Raw genomic sequence first — 19,239 nt, forward strand, 5'->3', positions numbered from 1 at the left:
CGCTACTACTTTTGCCATTCCGCGGCGAGGCGAAGCAGCAAGCAGACTCCCCTCGTCTCCGCCACACAGCGACGCGCAGCCCGACGCCATGAAGACCTCCGCGCTGCCCGTCGTCGCCGCCATCCTGGCCTGCCTGCTGGCCGTGGCGCCGGCCTCCGCGGCCCCGGCCGAGGACGCCGCCGCCACCACGACGTCAGCGCCGCCGTCCGGTGTCGTCGGCCCCATCGGCCCCATCGGGCAGGCGCTGGACACGCTGGTGAAGGAGGCCCCCGAGCGCGTAAAGACGCTGCAGGACAACTTCCGCAAGAACGCCGGCGCCCTCCGCGAGCGCGTCCGCGGCGGCATCGCCAGGGTCATCGGCACCGCCACCACCGGCTCCGGCGTGGAGACCACGACCAAGGTGCGTACCGCGAGGCCTACCGCGTACCGCGTACCGGCTGCAGTTGGCGCAACGCCGCAACGCCAAGCACGGAGCACGGTGCACGCACGCTGACGTAATGTTTACGCCAAACGCGTCTTGAAGCTGGCAAGCTGGCCTGGCTGAGGGTCAACTGCTGGCCAGTCTGTCTGTCTGTCTGTCCGTCCGTTTGTTCGTCTGGCGCGTGATAGACGCGAATGACGGGGCGGGCTGCGCTTTGGCTGCGCTTTGGCTGCCCCGTTGGCTGCGGGTGAAAGTCGCGCCGATAATGAGGCTTCGGCGCACGATGAGAAATTCAGCGCCGAGCCGCGAGAGCGGTGGCAAATCACCTATGGAGATAAGATGCACGTGGGCGCATGCGTGGGTGTGAGTGAGCGAGAGAGAGAGAGAGTGTGTGTTGCTGCAATCGACGGGTCGTAAGACGGCAGTTCTCACCCAGCGGTGCATGAGTGCTATGACGCTGCAAGCGGAAGCTAAGTCGCGTCCTGAACGGCATCCCGCCGGTCCGGCTCGCCTGGCAGGGCGTCCCAATCCCAATACATAACACCGACGGCATGTTGCATCCCCCGGGGCAAAAACAAACACTCGCATGGGCCCCGACTTGCTGCATGATGGACCTAACAACACTAACAAAACAGACTAACAAAAAGAAAATTAATGAAATGGCGCGACGTCGAGACTGACAGCGCCACGCGCTGCCCTGCTCGCAGGCGACGCAGGCACACCATCACAGCAAAGCCCCCTCCACCACAACCACCACTGCCGCGGCCCCGGCGGACCCGACCGCCAACAAGCCCCCCACGGGGCCGGACACCGCGGCCCCCACGACCCCGGACAACCTCCCGGACACCACCACCCAGAAGCCGGACTCGCGGACACTGATCGGCGCGCCGAAGCGCTGCGGCCCGAACATGAAGGCCGACAGGAACGGCCGGTGCAGGGAGGTGTACCAGGACGCCGACGAGGAGGCCTAGGACAGGTCAGTCGCGTGTCCCACTACAGCCAGTTTGTGTATGGTACCTCTGTCTGTGTGTTGGGCACGTCTGTGTGTGTGTGTGTGTGTGTGTGTGCGTGCGCGTGTGTGTGTGATTTGTGAGTGTGACGCTGCGAGGGAGTGCCTCGTGAGGGAAAATAGGGGGCAGTACAAATCGATGTGAGTGGCGCGAGTCCTGTTCTCACAGCGGCGAGTTACCGAACGCCGAACCTGCAAGAAGCCAGAGAAATCAAATAAACAAACTTCGATATAAAAAAAACGAAAAAGTCCTTGGCGATGACCCCTGGGGCCTGCGCCACGAAAGCTATCTTTGGCTTGGCGATTGCGGGAAGAAGCCGGTTGTGTAGTATACACCCCCCCCCTTTTCCCCGAACATCCAAGTCCCCGCGCACTTGAAAGAACACATGACCAGCCGGCCGGCCGGCTGGCTGGCTGGCTTTCCAGCGCAATAGCCCGCAACACAGGGCAGGGCACAGGGAGGGAAGGGGGAGTGAGGGAGGTGGTCCACTCGGTTTGCGGTGGGAGGCGGCGGGAAAGGGGCAAGGCTTGGCGTTGACACTTGAATTGGGATTCTGTGAGCAGTGACCACCGAGTCCCCGACGGAACAGGCCTGCCCGCGGGCCGCGTCCCCCCTCCTCTCGGCGCCTGGCTGCGCCTGGCTGCCCCTAGGCGACGCGCGGCGATCGACGCGCCACGTGACGATGTAGTACTCGCGGCCGGACTGCCGGACCCCGCACCGACGCGCGCCTCCAAGTCGAAATGCCGCTCCCCGCGCGCCTCCTGTTCCTGCTGCTGTTCGGGGCGGTGCTGCTGTGCACGGCCACGCCCCCTGTCGAAGGGCTGCCCGCCGCGCCGCGCGTCGACGCCAACGACACCGCCGGCGGAGGCCCCTCCGGCAGGACGGTGGTGCACTCGTGGGACAAGCTCCGCATCACGGTCAAGTCGGGGGCGGGCATGCGCCACGGCCACGGCCGCACGGCCGCCGACGGCACCCGGCTGGAGCCCCGCGACCCCACCACGGTGCTCATCAAGGCGCCGCGCCGCTTCGTGCCCAAGCCCAACAGCCCCACCTGCCCCGACGGCACCGACGCCGACCACAAGGGCAACTGCAGGGCGTACTGGTGACGGCCTGTCGGCCTGCCGGTCTCACGCGCTGCCTGGACTTAGCGGGTGAGTGCCGCGCCGCCACGCGCCGCCGCGTCCGGTAAACTGCCCCCCCCCCTCCCCCGCCCCAGTGACGCCCGCACTGCCCGCATGCGCTCGGGGTGGGGTCGACCACCCTTTACTGCTCGGCCCGGCTCGGCCTGAACGGCTGCGACAAACTGGCGACCTAACTGTGTCATGTCGTCCTACACCGAAAAGAGAGTGGCATGTTCGGAGCAAAATACTTGACCAGTAAGTGAGTGTTTGTTGTTGCCGTTGTGAATGGACGTTTGTGGGCGTGCTCTCTGCGCGGATGTTTCCCCGCAGTAAAACTCCGCCTGCTCCTCCCTCAAGCTGGCCGTGCCGTCCAGCAGCGCGCAGTCCACTCGTCTTCGGCGAGCCCCTGGAGAGCAGGCAGCCTGCTCCTTCGCGCCGCAGCCGTGCGCGGCGGGACTGCCTACCCGGCGGCCGGCGGGCGCTAGAGGGGGCCGAGCGCACCGCGGGGCTGGAGTGGAGTGCGGCGCAGAGAAGCCGTTCGGACGCACGCTGTGGCGAGCGATGACACAGCCCGTGCTAGAGCGTACTTCGCGGCCCGTCGGACGACTTTAAAATGTCGGCCGGCTGAGGCGATAGGGAAGAACTTAAACTCAAGCGACAACGACTTTCCAGAGGAATATTTACACAATATTTTTATCCGTGTTTCTGAGAAATACGGGTACGCCAACTGATGTACACACGGTGTACACGGGACCAATGATTGACTCACCGCGAGCACGAGAGCAACGCGGTCCTTATCAGAGTCGGCATTTCATCTGCGACTGATAATAAGAGGCTTGTGGGGCGGGGGGGCTCGCTGCCATCAGCTATAGTGTGGTGTGTGACGGCTCGCATTTCACTGCGGGGTGATAGATTGGCCGTCGGCCTGGCCGCCAATGCCGCCAGCATTATCGCCCCTCGCAGGCCTCACCCCGCCCCGCCCCGCCCCGCCCCGCCCCGCCCCGCCCCGCACGTGTTGCTGGACTGCAGGCTGAGTGGGACGTCCCGTCGGCCTGTCTCTCTCGCACCCCTACAGCCCGGCCCATGGGTGCAAGAGAGAGAGAGAGAGAGAAGTCCCCCGCTCGGAAGCAGCCTGCAGGACTGGGCGCGGCCAGCGCGACACCCCTCGGACCACAACCCCGCCGAGCTAGGTAAACAAAGCACTCACCAACCCCCTCCAATCCCCCCCCCTCTCTCGCCGCTCCTTCCGGAGTCCTATTTCCCTGACTTTTTTCCGTCGTCAAAGTCCGCTCGCTCTTCTGGCGCTTCTGGCTGGGACGGCGCGACCGATCTACCCCTGCGCTTCGCCTCGCCTCGGCCCCTTGTGTGTGTGTGTGTGTGTGTGTGGCGGACGCGTTAAGCCCCCTCCCCCTTCCTTCACCTCCCTCGCGCAGGTCTTGGAGCTTAAACGGTTAAAGTGTGGTGGTGCGCGGTGCCTTCGGCGGCAGCGCTGCCGTTAAGGGTGCTTTACGCCCGCGGCCCGGGGCGGGGCGGGGCGGGGCGGGCGGGGCTGGAAAGTAACGGTGAAAGACGACGCGCTGCTTTCCAGGCTGCGCTTCCCCTCCCCGCCTCCCGGCTCGCTGCGCCACCGCGCGGTGCCCGAGGTGGTACCCGAGGCGGTACCCGAGGCGGTACCCGCTGCGAGCTGCAAGCGACTGGTGGACCCTTCTTCCGGCCCTACAGTCGTGCGCACTGTACTTGTGATGCCCTGCCCTCGCCGGGGAGGACGAGGACGAGGGCCAGTGTCTGCCGCTGGACTTGACCCACTAGCCTGGCCGTGCCGAGCTGGCCCTGCTGGGTCGTTCGCCCTGCGTCTTGTCCATGAAGTGAGTCGCGGTGGCCGGCCGCCATAACGGCCCGCCCCGCCCCGCCACCACGCTGTGTGCCGCTCGTCAACACCCCGCCGCCCGTTACCAGAGGCAAATGGCAGAGGACACGATGCTAGCGGTGCTGGCGCTCGCCCGGCCGACCCAATGACACATCTGGAGTAGGAAGCGCCCCGCAGCGCCCCGCAGTGACGCGCGCCGGCCGTTGAACCACCATAAAAAACAGACGACGGCAAGCAGCGGCAAGCAGGCCGAGGGAGCCGCTACAAAATCGCCTGTAAGACGGCAAAATGCGGTGCGTCGACCCCCCCCCCCAACCCCACCCCTAACCCGCGAAGGGGTGCGCCTCTTTGCGGAGGAGGAAAATTGTTATTTTTTTTACGGCTGCCCCAAGGAACGAGCTGACAGTATGGACACTGGCGTGATGCGTGATTTCGTCCGGAGGTTTGTTCCTTATTGTTTCACGTCCAAAACACGCGCCGACCGCAAAAGAACAGAGAACCAACAAGCGTCACCAGCGCGGACCGCCGCAAAAAGTTTTTTGAGAAATGCCGGCAGGTCCAAGTCGGAACTGGAAACTGACCACACCCTCATCAGGCCGACAGCGCGACAGCGCGACACCGTCCCGTACATCAGCCCCCGTGCTAATTGGCTCTCGGGGCGCGTGTCCGCGAATTACGTAACGCTCTGCCTTTGACGCGCCCATGCCTCCCGCTGGCTGGTTACTTCGCGTCGTACCATTGGCCAGCGTGCCACGGGGGCGCGAGAGAGTCCCTCCAAGCTGTTTGGGCTGACAAAATGGAAAGGGGTTTCAAATTTTGACGGGAGTATTGGGGCAAACGGCGGCCCGGCAGCCACGAGGCTCTCACTCACTGCCTTCAAATTCTTTTTCTCGCCGTGGCCCTGCCCTGCAGCCTTGCAGCACTCGTTGCTGGTTGCGGTGTCTTGTAATTAGCAATCAGTTTGGCTTGTGCCCCTGGCTGGCTGGCTGGCTGGCTGGCGGTGGCCCTGGGCGGAGCGCCTCGCCGCTCAGCCTCTTCTCCTCTAATCCCGCCACGCCACCTCTCCCAGTCCTTGTCTCCTCCCTCCTCGTGCTCGCAATTTCCCTCAGGCACTATGCAGAAACAAAAAGTGGGGCAGGCACGGGCGGCTCGTGATTCCTCGCACCGTCTCCCTCGCACTCGCGGAGCGTCCCGTAGCGACGGAGCGACGCGTCTGGCAGCCGTGCTGGTAGGCAACCGCGCGACCTGCGTGCCGAGCGGGATGGCCTATCCTGAGACTCGCAGGCGGCGTACAAAACCATGCATAGACGCAAACTTGCAAAAAAAAAATAAAAAAAAATAGAGCTGAACTGACCGTACAGACCTTGACCAAAGCCTGGGTTCTGTCTCGCTGTCGAATGTAACTCAGCCCTTTCCTTTTTTTGTTGCAGGAGGCACCGAAAGCGTGATTCTCCTTCTAGAAGATCCATGTCAACTCGTCCATTTTTTTGTGCATTTTAATTGTTCGCAGATTGTGATAGCAAATATACCAAAATTACAAACTATGCAAATAAGGATTATGTCTTGGATAGGGCGTGGAAGAAACAACAGAATTTGACTTTTTTTCTTTATCGTCTAAAAAAGGAAAAAAAAAACAACAGTGAATAAATAAAACAATGAGATAACAAGACATGTACAAATTTGGGACTTAAATGGGTGTGGTAGGTGGGAGGGAACAGGCAATGGAAATGATATTATGACAATGCACATAGTTCCACAATTGTGGCAATACACATACATATTTAGGGAAAAGCGTACTATCACTTAGACTTCTTTGAGGATGTGGAAGAGGCTGACACATCACCAGGTTTCTTGGCTGCCAGAGGTCTTGAAGCACTGGATGTTGTACCATCACTTCCCTGCAAAAACCAAATAATTTTAAAAATTTGTATTTGTTCATGAACAAAATAAGTTATAATACTTACGGGAGAGGCTCTTATTAACGGTCGTTTGTGTGAGTCAGAAGTTGGAGGTTTTGCATTTCTCTCCAAGCTACAAAACAAAAAGAAAAAACAAAGAGTAGCAAACAAAAATGAAGTTATTTAAGCACCTTAAAGATTTAAGGCTAGTAAGAAAATGTAACAGTCGTATATAAATATATTTTTTGAACTTAGTTATTACTGTGTGAAAAAGTAAGTGTTGTAATGGACTAACTATAGTTAGTAGTTGTTTACCAGTCTAAGCTGTGTGACATTAAATCAAAAGGTTGTACTTTTACAATATTTTTTTTAAATACACAAAAATAAATTTGTAATAGTTTGTAGTTTGTTAATTATTCTGCCAGCACCCAGTCAGCACGGCTTCAACTTCAACCAAACTACAGAAACAATCTGTCTCTTGTATCAAATCAAATCAGCAGGCAAGCAGGCAGTCGCACACAGTGTTTCAATGGTTGCTGGCTAGTTTGATTCTGCTGAGTCAAAAACCAACATTCTAGGGACCACAATCCTTACAATTTCTTCTACACAATTGCTACCAGCCCAAAATCTAACACATCAATACGGTATGATCTCAGAGACACATAAAAATGCTACAGTCCAAATAGAAACATGAAAATCATGCCATGTATTTTGGCACAGATGATTTAAGATGAAATTGCAAAAAGCGCATCCAAAAAGAAAAACAAAAATATTGATGTAACAGACAGCATCTACTGTTTCTGAGACATCAGGGTGCATTTAATTTCGCACAAGCATCAAAGATGTTGAAAAAAAAAGAAAAAACACAACAAAAAAAAAATACATACTTTTTTATGTGTTAAAAATATATTTCTGATAGAGAAAGAGAGTCTTTGAAAAGGAAGGGAATGACAGAGCACAAACATACCACAGAGACCAAATCAATACAAAGGTTCTACACATAATATATATATATATATTTATAATTTGAACTTACGTTGATGACCTGGAATTATTGTGAGGAGGAGGCAAGCCTGAGGGCTGCCTTTCCTCAACACTGGATAGGAATAAAGTAATAAATGATTTTAAAAGAAGGGGATCTTTCATGTGGAACAAATTGTGGAAAAGGGTCTTTGAATTGGATTGTGTGAAGGATTAAAATTCAGTTGGTTTGAAATGGGAATAACAGCCTAATTCCTTTAAAATCTACGTACCTGTTGCTTCTGGAAGACGACCCCTTTTTGAACATTCCTGACAGCCGCTCTTTGAGATCCCTTTTACTTCCCTTCGGATCTTCTGAGGCGTTCAAACTGGCATCCGAGCCATTCTAAGGGAAGAGGGAATGCAGGACAATATAAACAAACTTTACAATGATGAAATAATGTTTTTAAAGACAGTGAAAGTTAAAAGTAGGCTTTGAAAGTATCACCTTATTATGCAAAGATTCTAAAGAAAGGTCTCGAGGGTCATTTTCATCCACACTTCTTGATTTTGTAAGTCGTTTAGTCAGTTTCCCTAGAAGTCCCTTCTTCTTTTTTTTATCACCTGATTGAAGGACTTCACTCTGAGTGGAACCCCCTGACAAACGACTGAAATCAAAATGAATATATTGTTATAAACACTCCAAATCGTGATCAACTAAGTGGCAGTTTGGGTTCCTTGGTACCTGTCCATGCTGTTATCTCGTCTATTAATTGCTAATCTTGGGTCATCATCAATGCTCTGTAAGCTGTTGATGCTCCCATCTTCATCTTCACCCTTCCAAAAGTTCTAGGTGAAGAAAAAAAACCTTAATTAAAAACCCACAAAATATTTATTTTTGAGATCATTACCCGGCAAATAAGTACCTGTTCCTGAGCATTACTGGTTTGCTCCAATGAAAGAGTCTTGCGCATCAAACTACCCTTCCTTTGCAGTCCAACACCCCCTCTGCCAACACTAGGCTTGCTTCGAGAGTCAGCTGGTACTTCAGCTGCAGTGTCAGACTCAGTGGACGCAGCTCTGTTTGACATAATAAAGTACTGAGTTAATGGACTGATTTAAAAATTTCACATGGTCAAAATATGATTTGACGTACCTTCGAAGACCAAGGACTCGTCTGGCTCTCTCTCTTTCCCTGTCTTGGCTGTCAGCTCTCTGATATCTTCTTAATTCTTCCGTAACCTCAATCAATCTTTGAAGAGTAGATTGCATATTCGTCTTTGATTCGTCTCGTGATTGTGATTGTTCTAGGTGGAGAGAAATAACATGAGGAATAATAACATCCTATTCGATATGCTCACAACTAAGAAAAGGTACACTACCTCTACTGTAGTCTTTTCGTTCTGCCAGAGGTGAAGATTCCCTTGACTTTGGACCCTGAAAAATAAATGAAAAAAGTCAGCTCTTATGGGAAAACTTAAAAAGTGCTCACACAATGTCTTAAATTATTTTTTGAATGGCACCTTGAGTCGAACTGGTGGAGTTGGTGTACCAATAACTTGAGAGGAACCTCTTCTATTGGAGACCATATCGGGAGACAACCTCATAAGTTCCTCAACCTAATATTATAAGGAAGAGTAAACTTTCAGAACAAAACATAGAAAATTTTCAGATTTATTCAGAGAACTCAACAAACCTGGTCTAAAAGAAGTTCTATTCTTCTACCCTCATCATTGTCAGCTCTACGTCTTGCTGAGGCAAGTTGTCTCAGGTCATCTCTTTCTCGATCCCATCTCTCTTTCTCTCGACGCAATTTTTCGTTAGTTGTTCGTAATTTGGCATGAGCGTCTCGCAGTTCCAATAAATCACATTGCAACTAAGGATTTAAAAACATAATTACTAAGGTACAGATGTATTTAAAATATACCAACATGGGTCACCTTACTTACCTCCATGACTTTCTTACGATTTTCTTCTTGCTCTTCTTCAGTGGTTTTCTTAATTTGATCCATTCTTCGTTTTGCTTCAAGACGCTCCTTATCTCTCTCTCTTTCTACCTACAATACAGTCAGGAAATCTAAGAACTAGAGTAACAAATTTTAAAATTGGTTTCATAGAGAGTAAATGCATTTTCACTTGCCTCAAAAAGAGTTTGTCGCAAATCACGAGCTAGAGTTGATGTTTCCTGGAGGAGTCTAGTTTGTTCTTCTCGTTCCTTGTGCCATGCAAGTTCCATTCTCGTTTTCATTCCAGGTATTTTTGTACGTCCACTTGCAAGAAGCCTGTCCTCTTCAAGCTGAAAGGTCAGTTCAAAAGTTCAAAATTAGTTTGACATACAATGCAGTTTAAGTAATTCAATATATAAATTGTGGGATAGTAACAGTACCTCATTGACTTTGGACTGCATTTCAGACCGTTTCACTTCCCATGCACTCCTTTCAGAGACTAACTCTGTTTTAAGCTTGGAAGCCACAAGACGTGACTCTGAAAGTTCATCTTCGAGACAGCCGACCTGTTGTTCTAATGCAGCTATCTTGGATCGTGTTTCCTCTGACTGTATCAGAAAATTATAAATATGAAGACAAATTCTCAGGATTGAGATATTTAAAAAACCAAGTAGTTACCTCTTCACTAGAGCTGATAGATGATAAACGCTTATTTGCTCCAGGGTTTGATCTCAATTCTGAAATAGTCTTTTGAGCACCATCAAGCATATGGCGGAAAGTATCACGTTCACGCTTGAATCTGGTCACCTATTTGGAGACGCAAAAAAAAAAAAAAAAAAAAAAATAGTAAGATGCAAAAGAACTAATTGGATAGAAAAGACACTTGTTTTGGTAAAGAAAATGAAATCTTGAAATTTACTTGAGATTGAAGGGAATTTAATTCTTCCGTTATAAGAGATACCCGACTGTCATAACGCATTTTCAATTGTCCTACTTCAGTCTTACGGGCCTTTTCTTCTTGAAGTAACCTGAAAGCAAACATCACATTTTAGCACCAAATAAGATTAAAATAAACAATGTTTTGCCTCCAAATACATTTGACTTACTTATTCTTAAGTTCCTTCAATTGATTTTCTTTTTCATTAAAGTCTGCAGTCATTCGCCGTTGAACTTCAGCCACCTTTTCATAGTCATCCAGTTTTCGACGTATATCTTCAGACTTAAAATTTAAAAAATAATTTTAAAAGATATAAAGTTAAGAAAAATTGGATATTGTTAGAAGTAAATTGTAGTTTAATTTTAAAAAACAGAGAAGAGCAAAATACCTCTCTTCTGATGAGATCTACTTGCTCTCGGAGAACCTGGTCCTCTCGTTTGAGCTGATCAAGCTCAGAACTCTTTTCATCACAGATTGCCATGAGCTTTTGTCGCTCCAGTTGCCATGTGTCTCCATTTCCATTGCTTCGCTTTGCCTTCTCCATCGTTTCCTTCATTTGCTCCTAGATTTTTTTTGAAAATTCATGAGAAAGCTTTCATAAGCATGGGTACCTCACATCATGAAGTAATTGAAATGAAAGTGTACCTGCATGTCTAACTTTTCCTTGATCCAAGCATCTTGCTTTGCTGTATAAGTATCTTGCAAAGTGCGTAACTGGGACTGAACAGCTCCTAAGTCAGTTCCAACTGCAGCAAGCTGTCTGCTCGATGATATAGAAAATTGTCAATAACAACCCAACAATATGAAGTAATTTAGTGCATCTCCATGCATCCTACCTCTCGAGAGATTGTTTCTCTGTCACTAACTGTGATTTAGTCACAACATGCTCTTCTTCCAAAATTTCATACTTGGCAGTCAAATCCTCATACTCCTGCCTCTCTGATCCTAACTCTTCCTGGAGTGCTGAAAATTGGACAAATTGTAACATTCTATATCAAAACCTGTGATCTACCAAAGAATTAATATGATATAAAAATTAATCATACTTAAGATTTGCTGTTGAAGACTCTCAGTAACAGAGGCTGGAGATGTATTTGTTTCTAAGGATTTTACTTTGCTTCTTAAGTTGCTCAATTCAGTGTCCTTATTCTTGACCTCCTTTTCATGGTTTTGTCGAGTGCGCTCTGCTTTCTTCCTTTCAGCCTGAATTATTCAGAGAACAAATTTATTATTAACTTAACTCCAAATAAATGTACCCCCATTTTATAGGAAAACAATTTTTATGGTTCACCTGTAAGTCCATTTCCATGTCAGACACTTTGCGTTCAAGTTCACTTTTTTCCTTCAGAAGTTGGCTTTCAAGCTGCTTGAGTTTTTCCTCAGTGTTCCTCCTGGCCTTCTCAGCCTGAGAGGAAAACATAAAATAGATGAGAACATGATCAACAAACCAGAAACTCCCAATCATATCTCATATCAAATGAAAGGACTGGGCTGACCTTGTCCAGTTGATCACCCAAACTCTGAGCATTGCTTTTTGCCTCAGCAAGTTCTTCTCTCAGTGCATTCACTTCTCTTGCAGCTGCAGAACCTGCTTTCACTGTAGCATCAGTAGCCCGCTCTCTCTCTTCTTTTAAATTAGCCTCCTATTACAGAAAAAATGTGTTAGACAAATTCCAAAGGAGAAATTTAAATATTGTGAGATAACTAAATTCTCCAAATATTTTGAGCAAACTGGGAGCAAGAAAAATATCTTTTCTAGTAAGAGCATAGTAGAGGTCCAATTAGGAACCTGGAGGATATTCGGCCACTAACTCCTATAAAAACTTGATCACAAAAAACAGCAGTTGAAATCAACTTTTCTGTATTCCCTTTTAATTGTTTCATCTACCAGGGAAAATTAATCCAACAAGCAAACATATGGGGGTGCTGAAAATGGTGATTATGAGAAGCTTAAAGCTTTGAAAAGTACATGCATATTTAACAAGAAATAAGCAGCTGGGAAAGTATGATCGAAGATTAAAATGAGAGTGATGCTCGCACACTTCATCAGCGAGCTCACCAGTTGTTCCATTTGAACAGTCTTCGCAGCAAGTTGCTTTTTGGTATCATCAAGGGTTCTCTCAACAGAATGCAGCTTCGTCCGCACGTCTTTCAATTCCTCTCCATCAGCCTTTAACTTGCTCGCAGAATCCGTAGCTCCTTTGCGCTCAGTTTCCAGCTTATACATGACAATAAAATTCGCTGATTTGTAAGATATATACATGTCACAACATTCATTGTTTTTAAAATCATGTACAGTTTGAACTCATTCAAAGCCAGAACATCAAGAAGGTTAAGAAAATGAAAATCTATCAACATCTTTCCACATATAAGTTGGTTATTGTGTCATGCCACATATTTACGACATAAAAAATTACGCAAGTAAACAAGAAACGTAGCTATGCAAAACGTAATTAAAGATATCACAAGATCTAATCCCCCACAGAACTTTCTATTCTCTCTCTATTTTAAGTATCAATATACATACCTCTTTTTCAAGCTTAGTTATTTTGTCCTTTCTCGTACTTAAAAGCCCCTCAGTCTTTTTAAGTTTCTCTTCTGATTCATTCAGTTTAAGCTCGATTTCAGATAGGCGTTTTGTCTTTTCAGCCAACTGTAAAAAAATTACAATGCAGTTAAAGTGAGAACAAGCTTGGCCAGGTGAGGAAGTGCGTTTAAAAATGTTTACCTCTTTGAGCAATTTGTTCTTTTCTTGTTCAGCTCTTTGCGCCACATCCAGTTGTTTCTTTAATAGAGCGGACTGTTTCTTTTCTTCTTCAAATTGACGAGTGATTGCTTCTAATCTTTGAGCAAGGGCTGACATTTCCCCTTGAGCAGTGCTGCTGGCTGCTTCTAGAAACAAAAACAAAATAATGAACAGGACAAAAAATTAATCATCAGAAAGCATAAAACTACATCATTTTATTACTGTACTTACTCTTTTCAGTCAGCAATTTCGCAATTTGGTCATCAATATCCTTTTTCTCTTTCTTTAGTTTGTTGTTCTCCTCCTTAATCTTTTCCTTTTCTTTCTCTAGCTTGGATTTTTCCTCAACCATCTTCTTAAGGTCTTTGGAAGCACGAGCCATTTCTTCATCTAGCTTCTTTTGAGCTGAAATTGGGTCAATGGTTTACAAAAAAAAGTTTAATTTTACCCCTGATGTAAAAGACTATGATTACTCACCCTCTGCTGCTGCAACTCTGCTTTCTTGGAGTTCTTTTTCCTTGTCACTAAGTTTAGTCCTGATTTCAACTAATTCTTTATCAACCTTCAGTTTAGTATCTCTGAGTTCATCAAGAGCATCAGCCCCTTTAAGTTTTGCTTTACTCTCCTCAGAGATTCGTAAGGCAACAATCATTTCACCTAAAAGAAAAACAGATTTTAATTACAAAAACAAACATGGAAATTAGATTATTTATACATTTTTGTTTTGCTTGATGAAACTACTTTTCTGACCTACCTATTTCACTTTCCAATTCTTCCACCATTCGTTTCATCTGTAGCTTAGTAGTGGCCTCAGTTGGCTTTTTAGGGGCTCTTGGTTTGTAAAATTCTGATATATTGTTTGCTGCATCATCCTTCAACTTCCTGAGGGTTTCACTTAGTTTCTCATTTTCTTTGGTAATCTGAAATAATTCTAAATTGAAGCAAAAAAAGTGCAAACACAAAAAGACAACAACAACACAAGTTTGACGTCTCACCTTAGTAATTTGTATTTTCATTTTGTCAAGCTCTTCATTTTTCAGGCCTGCCTTTTTGCTTCCTTGTTTAATGAGTTCTCCCTCAAGATCTCGCACCTGTTACAATCACAAAATTTATAAATAGTGATCAGTGCAGATTAGTAAACAGAGAAAACATAAAACAAAAACATAAAAAAACTTCTACCTTCTGATTGGCAGCTGACAGCTCTGACTCAAGTGAATTGACCTTGTCTTTTAAAGCTCGCAGCTCTGCGGCACTTGTACTACTATCTCGAGCATTTTTGGCATTGCGTGTTAGTTGGAGCCTTTTGTTTTCTGAATTTAATTTTTCATTCTCTGCCTCAAGGGTTTGAGTGCGTTGCCGCAACACCAGTGCTTCATTTTCTATTACTTGCAATTGTCGCCTTAAATCCAGAGCCTGCTGTTCTGAAGGGCCATCTAAAGACCTAAAATATCCAATTTTAATAAATTATTTTAAAAGTTTGAAATTTTTGACCATAAAAAAAAGTTACAGCATGGTAACCCACTTTGTCTTAGCAAGTGTTCCCTTTCCTTTCTTCTGAGAAACAGACAATTCAGCATTGAGCCTTTCTGACTCTCGTTCCTTCTCTATTAATTTCTTTCTCAGTTCAGTGGTTTCCTCTTCCAAAACCTGACCAAGAATGGAAAAGCCATCAGTAAAATAAGCAAAAATCAGAAATTTGTTGAATCTCATGGTTATTACAAGAGTCCCACTTTTGTAGGCCTCTATAGTCATCACCATCTGAACGCAACTACTGAGCTTATACCTTGATTTTCTTATCATGAATAGCATTGGATCCTGTGCTTGATGAATTTTCATTTAATGTAGCAAGGGATGAAATGGAGCCTTTACGGTTATTTTTTGCAGTAAGCTTATCCTGAAGTTCCTTCACTTTCCTTTTAAGTTTGTCTCCTTCTGACTCAAGGTCCTCAACTTTCCTTCTGAGTACAGCAGCTTCCTATGATTAGGACAGAAAAACAATGACTCCAAAGTAAACAAACCCTTAACAAAACTCTGCTGCACACAAACCTGCTCATTCAGTTCCAAAAGCAATCGTAGCTCTGCAGGATCTTCCTCATCAGAGATGCCTTCATCCTTCTCGACAGGTGGCTCAGGAGTAAGGCGATTGGGGGTGGGACTGTGACGCCGAGCTGTCACACACACACACACACATAAACGTACAAGACATGCAACACAACAATGAGAGTAGTAGGCAAGAGTAGTAGGAGAAATTAAATAAAATTTTAGAAAGCACAAACATGTTTGCTCTTGTAATTAAAACATACTTCAGAGAGCAAACCATTACTATACATTTGTGTTGAGGGGGGACACTCATAAGTGCATTACTTCTTACAAATGAAAATAGTGAGAAGGCAAGGGAAAATTGCATCATGCATGCAGTGAGCATTTCAGTTCAAGGTAACAGAAGAGCAATTTGGAGCTAAGTGGAGTGAAGTCATACAATCTAATGGTTACGATCTTTGCCACAAACACTAACAGAAAGAAAGAGTAAAGGCATACCACAAAAATAGTGACACAAAATTAGAGAAAGAATACAAATGGACCATGCTAAATATTTTATAAAAGAATAATGTGTGCAATTTTTTTTTAAGGAATGTCTTAAGTGCAATCAAGAAAATGGTTACCAACTCTGTCATATATAGTGAGAAAAACACTTTTTTGGCTGCAATATATATAGGTTTGCACCTACCTATGTCTAAAAAATACCCTCTACTATCAGGAACAAATGGGACAGCAAGCATATAGCAAATGAGGCCACAGGGCAAATCTTGGCAAAAACAAGTACAGTATAGGGCTGCATTCCATTGCGATCAACCCACTTCTCGAAAGAGGCAATGCATATGCTTGGGCCAGGCAGTGCAAGCACATGAAGCACAAATGTAACAAGCTACCGTACAAGACTAGTAAAACTAATCTTCATAAATATACTCATTTTTGAAAATACAAAAACTGTACTGTTGTTCTATATGTGTTGAAAAATTCACACCCGTCCAATCTGGCATTGTTTTAAGAGCTTTTCAACAGTTGGGAAGAAAACACAAGGTTGACATTGTGCATGAATGATTTACCTCAAAGTACAGCTTAAAGTTTAGGGCTTGGAACAAAACAATAAGCATTAACATTTATCTTTACCTGGAAATATTATCAAGATGGAAAAATAAGAGGAATGTAAAGCCAGAAGATTTTTAACAGGATCAATCTTCAAGAGCATCAAACTTTAGTGTAGTAAGCTTTGCAGCAATTGATTAGTGAGAAATGCTATGAATAAATCAAGGTTTGGAAGAAAAGCAAAATCTCTGCTTAACTCAATACCATACAATGTCCCATTTACAACACAATGTATAATTTTTGATGCAGTTATTGCTTTTGAAGAAACGTACTTCGAGCCTTGGTAGCCATTTTCTTGAGTTGCAACACGAGAGACTCGTTATCATCTTCAACTCGTGAGACCTTCTTTCTCAGAATTTGCGCCTGCAAACACAACAATTAAAGCATGAACTACAGAAAATTAGAGGATATTGGATGCTACCTGAATGAATTACTTTTTGACTAAAGATCAGAAGCTAAGGGGAAAAATAAATGAGCATACAGGTGATATAATCAAAGAGTAATTTATGTTCCATCCAGAAGAAAAACGAGCAACTCTCTCATTCGTTTTTACATGTAAAACTTATGATGCAGGTATACATCAAGTTGCAGAGGTATGGTGGCAAAGTTAGACACAGTCAATCGGTAGAAAACTATTTTTCAACATAATCAAAATTCACATGGGAATAATTTCTACTTAAAAAACAAAGAACATGGGGACGAGGTAAGGATGTGGACAAATAAGGCCCTGATGTCACTAAAACCACATCAAACTGTCTGCCATTCCAAGTGGACTGTCTGGTCCATTGGATCTGATCTACTCATGCCATTAAAACACAGCATTCCAATCTGGTGAATCCTGTGATTTAGGCAACTCCAGACAAAGCACAAAAATCAAAACAAAATATTCAGGAAAGATTTTTTTATTTAAGAAAAAATATGAAAACATTCCTAACGTACAACTAAAAATCCGAGTCACTAAAAATCACAAGATTCACTTGACCCAACCAAAAATGAATGGGTGGCGTGTTACCTAGAGGAGTGAGAAGGGCAGCCATTGGGGAACTGCATGAAAAGAGTAAACCAGGAGGAAAAGCCCACCCAAGAGACAGCGGCATTCTCCACCAGGATGCAAGGGAGTAGATGGGGAGGGACAGGCTGGTTTGGCACTGAGAGAGCGCCCACGCATCTGTAAGGCTTTGGCCAGTGTGTTGTTGTGTTGCCAGGAGCTTGCTGCTATCTACACGTGTCCCATCACCAGTCTGAGAAGTGCTGTCTGTTGCTGTGGGGTGACTTGGATGATTTGCAAACTCGTCCATCGACAATGGAGGACTGGCTATTTCGTCAGGTAAATTTTCTTCCAGGATATCATCTACATTGATATCCGATATCGCCGGAGGTCCCCAGAACTCAGCATCTCGTGTAGTAAAATTGCTTTCAGCATCACTTTCATTGTTCCCCAGTATGAAATAGGTAGCTGTAGCACTGGAGTCAGCAGTGTTCATACAGTCTGTAATTGAAGTCTCAGTGGAGATAGAGGGGGAAAAGAGGGACTCCAGGCTGGGAATTGTGGACTCCATCTGTGAGAGAAGGCAGTTTGCTTCCAAGCTTTGAGGTTCTGAAAGATTCTCATGGCCCAAAGACTCGGCAATCACATTTAAAGAATTCAATAAGAAGGTAATTTTTCGTTCCATTTCTAAACTATCTGGTGACTTACAGTTAACAATTAAAGCATCTTGAACCACAATGCCAGAGAGAGAGTCTGTCTGTGTGCCAACGTCATTCATATTACACTCTGGTGGTACCATGTGATAAGTGAAATCTTGCAGAGGTGCAACAACACAAATACGTTTGTCACCACAATTTTGTGACATTCCATCCCTGGTTTGACTGCCACATGAGTTCTCTAAAGACTCAGAAAAACTGGTGCCCAGTTCCCATTGAGTTGAGGCATCAGTCATACAGTCTGATATCTGATTATTTGGACTTATTATTTCATTCAAAGATATTTTACCTACAGAAGAGGTGGCAGAAATATCAGTTTGAGTGGAACAATTTAATTTGAAAATTTCAGCGACTGGTGTGATAAAATTTTCAGTTTGAGTAGAAGAGTTTAACTTGCAGAATTCCATGAATACTGTGGCAGAGTTATCAGTTTGAGTGGAAGAATTCAGTCTGAAGATTTCTTCTTCAGTTTTATGAGAAATATCGGTTTGAGTAGACGAGTCCAATTTATAATTTACTGCTGGTCCTAATGGGGTTGTAGAGGCCAAAATATTTTCATAATTTCCATTTTCTCTATCTACTTTGTCTTTGACAAGGGTATTTTTAATTAACAAGGCATTTGGTTCAATTGGTGCTTTGTTTAAATTGAAAACTGGTGGGGCTGCAGACTTAGCAGATGACAAATTACTGCCTATCTCGCAAATTTCTGATCCTTCTTTAGGTAAATCAACTGATACAGCAAGTTGCCTCGATGTAAGAACTTCATCTATCACAAAGAACACTCTTAAAAGCGCAAGGAGATCATGAGGAACATACAATGGCTCAATAGAATCAAAAGCCTCCATTTCATCATCAGCATTTTCATCACAGAGCAAAGAGCAGGGCAAATTTGAAAGAAAAATGAGAAGAGAATCTAACAAAGCTCTAACAGCCGGAGCTAAGCCTGGTGCATGTTTTGAAATGGAAAGCATGAAGATGTCTGCAGCCACTGTTAAAGTAGGTTGATTATCAGTCAAGTCATCATAGGTATCCCACATTGACATTGGCGATTCGAGCTCAGGATCAGTTTGTGTTGACAAGGATTGGAGGGAAGGGTGGGATTGCATGGGCAGCAGAGAGAATGCTGGGTCATCCCCTTCTTCCAACTTCTCATGCTGCGATCTTGCTTTCATCATAGCATGCTTGCTCATTCTGGGCTTAGGCTTCAGTTGAAGTTTTATGATCTGGTGAAATGAGCAGCTTATATCACAAGCAATATTCAAAACCCTATGACTACCAGCTAGGATTCTGTGCACAGATGAACTAAAACATTCTCCTTGTAATGTAACCACCGACACAACATTCAAAAGAAAATAAAAAAATTATTAAGAGACCAAGTGGTTAGACAAAGTGTCTAAGACAAAGACTTGTCAAAATCTTTAAGTAGCAATAATAAATTTGTTTCTCGTTGAAAAAATATTGCTTGGAACACCATGTAAATTA

The 19,239-nt window shown here is 45.5% G+C and overlaps 2 protein-coding genes across 10 annotated transcripts in view; one reads left to right on the forward strand and one right to left on the reverse strand.

Moving 5' to 3' along the window:
• On the forward strand, positions 1 to 6,053 carry LOC117649980 (proteoglycan 4-like). Of its 2 annotated transcripts, XM_034393206.1 has the most exons (3): positions 1 to 400; positions 1,129 to 1,397; positions 5,850 to 6,053. In XM_034393206.1, exons 1-2 carry the CDS (start codon positions 89 to 91, stop codon positions 1,390 to 1,392), a joined length of 576 nt encoding a protein of 191 aa, XP_034249097.1. In that variant the 5' UTR covers positions 1 to 88; the 3' UTR covers positions 1,393 to 1,397; positions 5,850 to 6,053. The 2 variants fall into 2 exon arrangements, with proteins under 2 accessions (XP_034249097.1, XP_034249098.1); XM_034393207.1 differs by lacking the exon at positions 1,129 to 1,397.
• The window catches only part of LOC117649948 (trichohyalin-like), a 24,198-nt gene continuing 10,894 nt past the window's right edge, over positions 5,936 to 19,239 (reverse strand). For 3 of the 8 annotated variants that reach the window (XM_034393148.1, XM_034393153.1, XM_034393147.1), the window contains exons 14-47: positions 17,066 to 18,980; positions 14,953 to 15,074; positions 14,690 to 14,881; positions 14,429 to 14,553; positions 14,086 to 14,347; positions 13,902 to 13,997; positions 13,661 to 13,826; positions 13,384 to 13,563; positions 13,138 to 13,311; positions 12,889 to 13,052; positions 12,688 to 12,813; positions 12,220 to 12,378; positions 11,657 to 11,803; positions 11,452 to 11,565; positions 11,207 to 11,363; positions 10,997 to 11,123; positions 10,806 to 10,920; positions 10,549 to 10,722; positions 10,330 to 10,442; positions 10,143 to 10,251; positions 9,902 to 10,030; positions 9,664 to 9,831; positions 9,418 to 9,573; positions 9,227 to 9,334; positions 8,974 to 9,153; positions 8,801 to 8,896; positions 8,660 to 8,714; positions 8,434 to 8,584; positions 8,204 to 8,357; positions 8,023 to 8,126; positions 7,786 to 7,945; positions 7,571 to 7,683; positions 7,354 to 7,413; positions 5,936 to 6,450 (exon numbers count right to left, since the gene is read on the reverse strand). In XM_034393148.1, coding sequence (XP_034249039.1) covers positions 6,219 to 6,450; positions 7,354 to 7,413; positions 7,571 to 7,683; positions 7,786 to 7,945; positions 8,023 to 8,126; positions 8,204 to 8,357; positions 8,434 to 8,584; positions 8,660 to 8,714; positions 8,801 to 8,896; positions 8,974 to 9,153; positions 9,227 to 9,334; positions 9,418 to 9,573; positions 9,664 to 9,831; positions 9,902 to 10,030; positions 10,143 to 10,251; positions 10,330 to 10,442; positions 10,549 to 10,722; positions 10,806 to 10,920; positions 10,997 to 11,123; positions 11,207 to 11,363; positions 11,452 to 11,565; positions 11,657 to 11,803; positions 12,220 to 12,378; positions 12,688 to 12,813; positions 12,889 to 13,052; positions 13,138 to 13,311; positions 13,384 to 13,563; positions 13,661 to 13,826; positions 13,902 to 13,997; positions 14,086 to 14,347; positions 14,429 to 14,553; positions 14,690 to 14,881; positions 14,953 to 15,074; positions 17,066 to 18,980 — 6,603 coding nt within the window. In that variant the 3' untranslated portion in view covers positions 5,936 to 6,218. Of the gene's footprint in view, positions 6,451 to 7,353; positions 7,414 to 7,570; positions 7,684 to 7,785; positions 7,946 to 8,022; positions 8,127 to 8,203; positions 8,358 to 8,433; positions 8,585 to 8,659; positions 8,715 to 8,800; positions 8,897 to 8,973; positions 9,154 to 9,226; positions 9,335 to 9,417; positions 9,574 to 9,663; positions 9,832 to 9,901; positions 10,031 to 10,142; positions 10,252 to 10,329; positions 10,443 to 10,548; positions 10,723 to 10,805; positions 10,921 to 10,996; positions 11,124 to 11,206; positions 11,364 to 11,451; positions 11,566 to 11,656; positions 11,804 to 12,219; positions 12,379 to 12,687; positions 12,814 to 12,888; positions 13,053 to 13,137; positions 13,312 to 13,383; positions 13,564 to 13,660; positions 13,827 to 13,901; positions 13,998 to 14,085; positions 14,348 to 14,428; positions 14,554 to 14,689; positions 14,882 to 14,952; positions 15,075 to 16,325; positions 16,417 to 17,065; positions 18,981 to 19,239 lie in introns of all 8 variants that reach the window. The other 5 variants (XM_034393150.1, XM_034393154.1, XM_034393151.1 and 2 more) reach the window with 5 other exon arrangements.

This window comes from Thrips palmi, unplaced genomic scaffold (genome assembly GCF_012932325.1).
Source record: "Thrips palmi isolate BJ-2018 unplaced genomic scaffold, TpBJ-2018v1 HiC_scaffold_4, whole genome shotgun sequence".
NCBI classification, from domain to species: Eukaryota; Metazoa; Arthropoda; class Insecta; order Thysanoptera; family Thripidae; genus Thrips; species Thrips palmi.

Excerpts from the sequence above, each read along its gene's own strand:
- LOC117649980 (XM_034393206.1), top strand. The coding sequence starts at position 89 with ATGAAGACCTCCGCGCTGCCCGTCGTCGCCGCCATCCTGGCCTGCCTG. Across the intron at positions 401-1,128 it reads GCGTGGAGACCACGACCAAG|GCGACGCAGGCACACCATCA; the intron begins GTGCGTACCGCG and ends CCCTGCTCGCAG.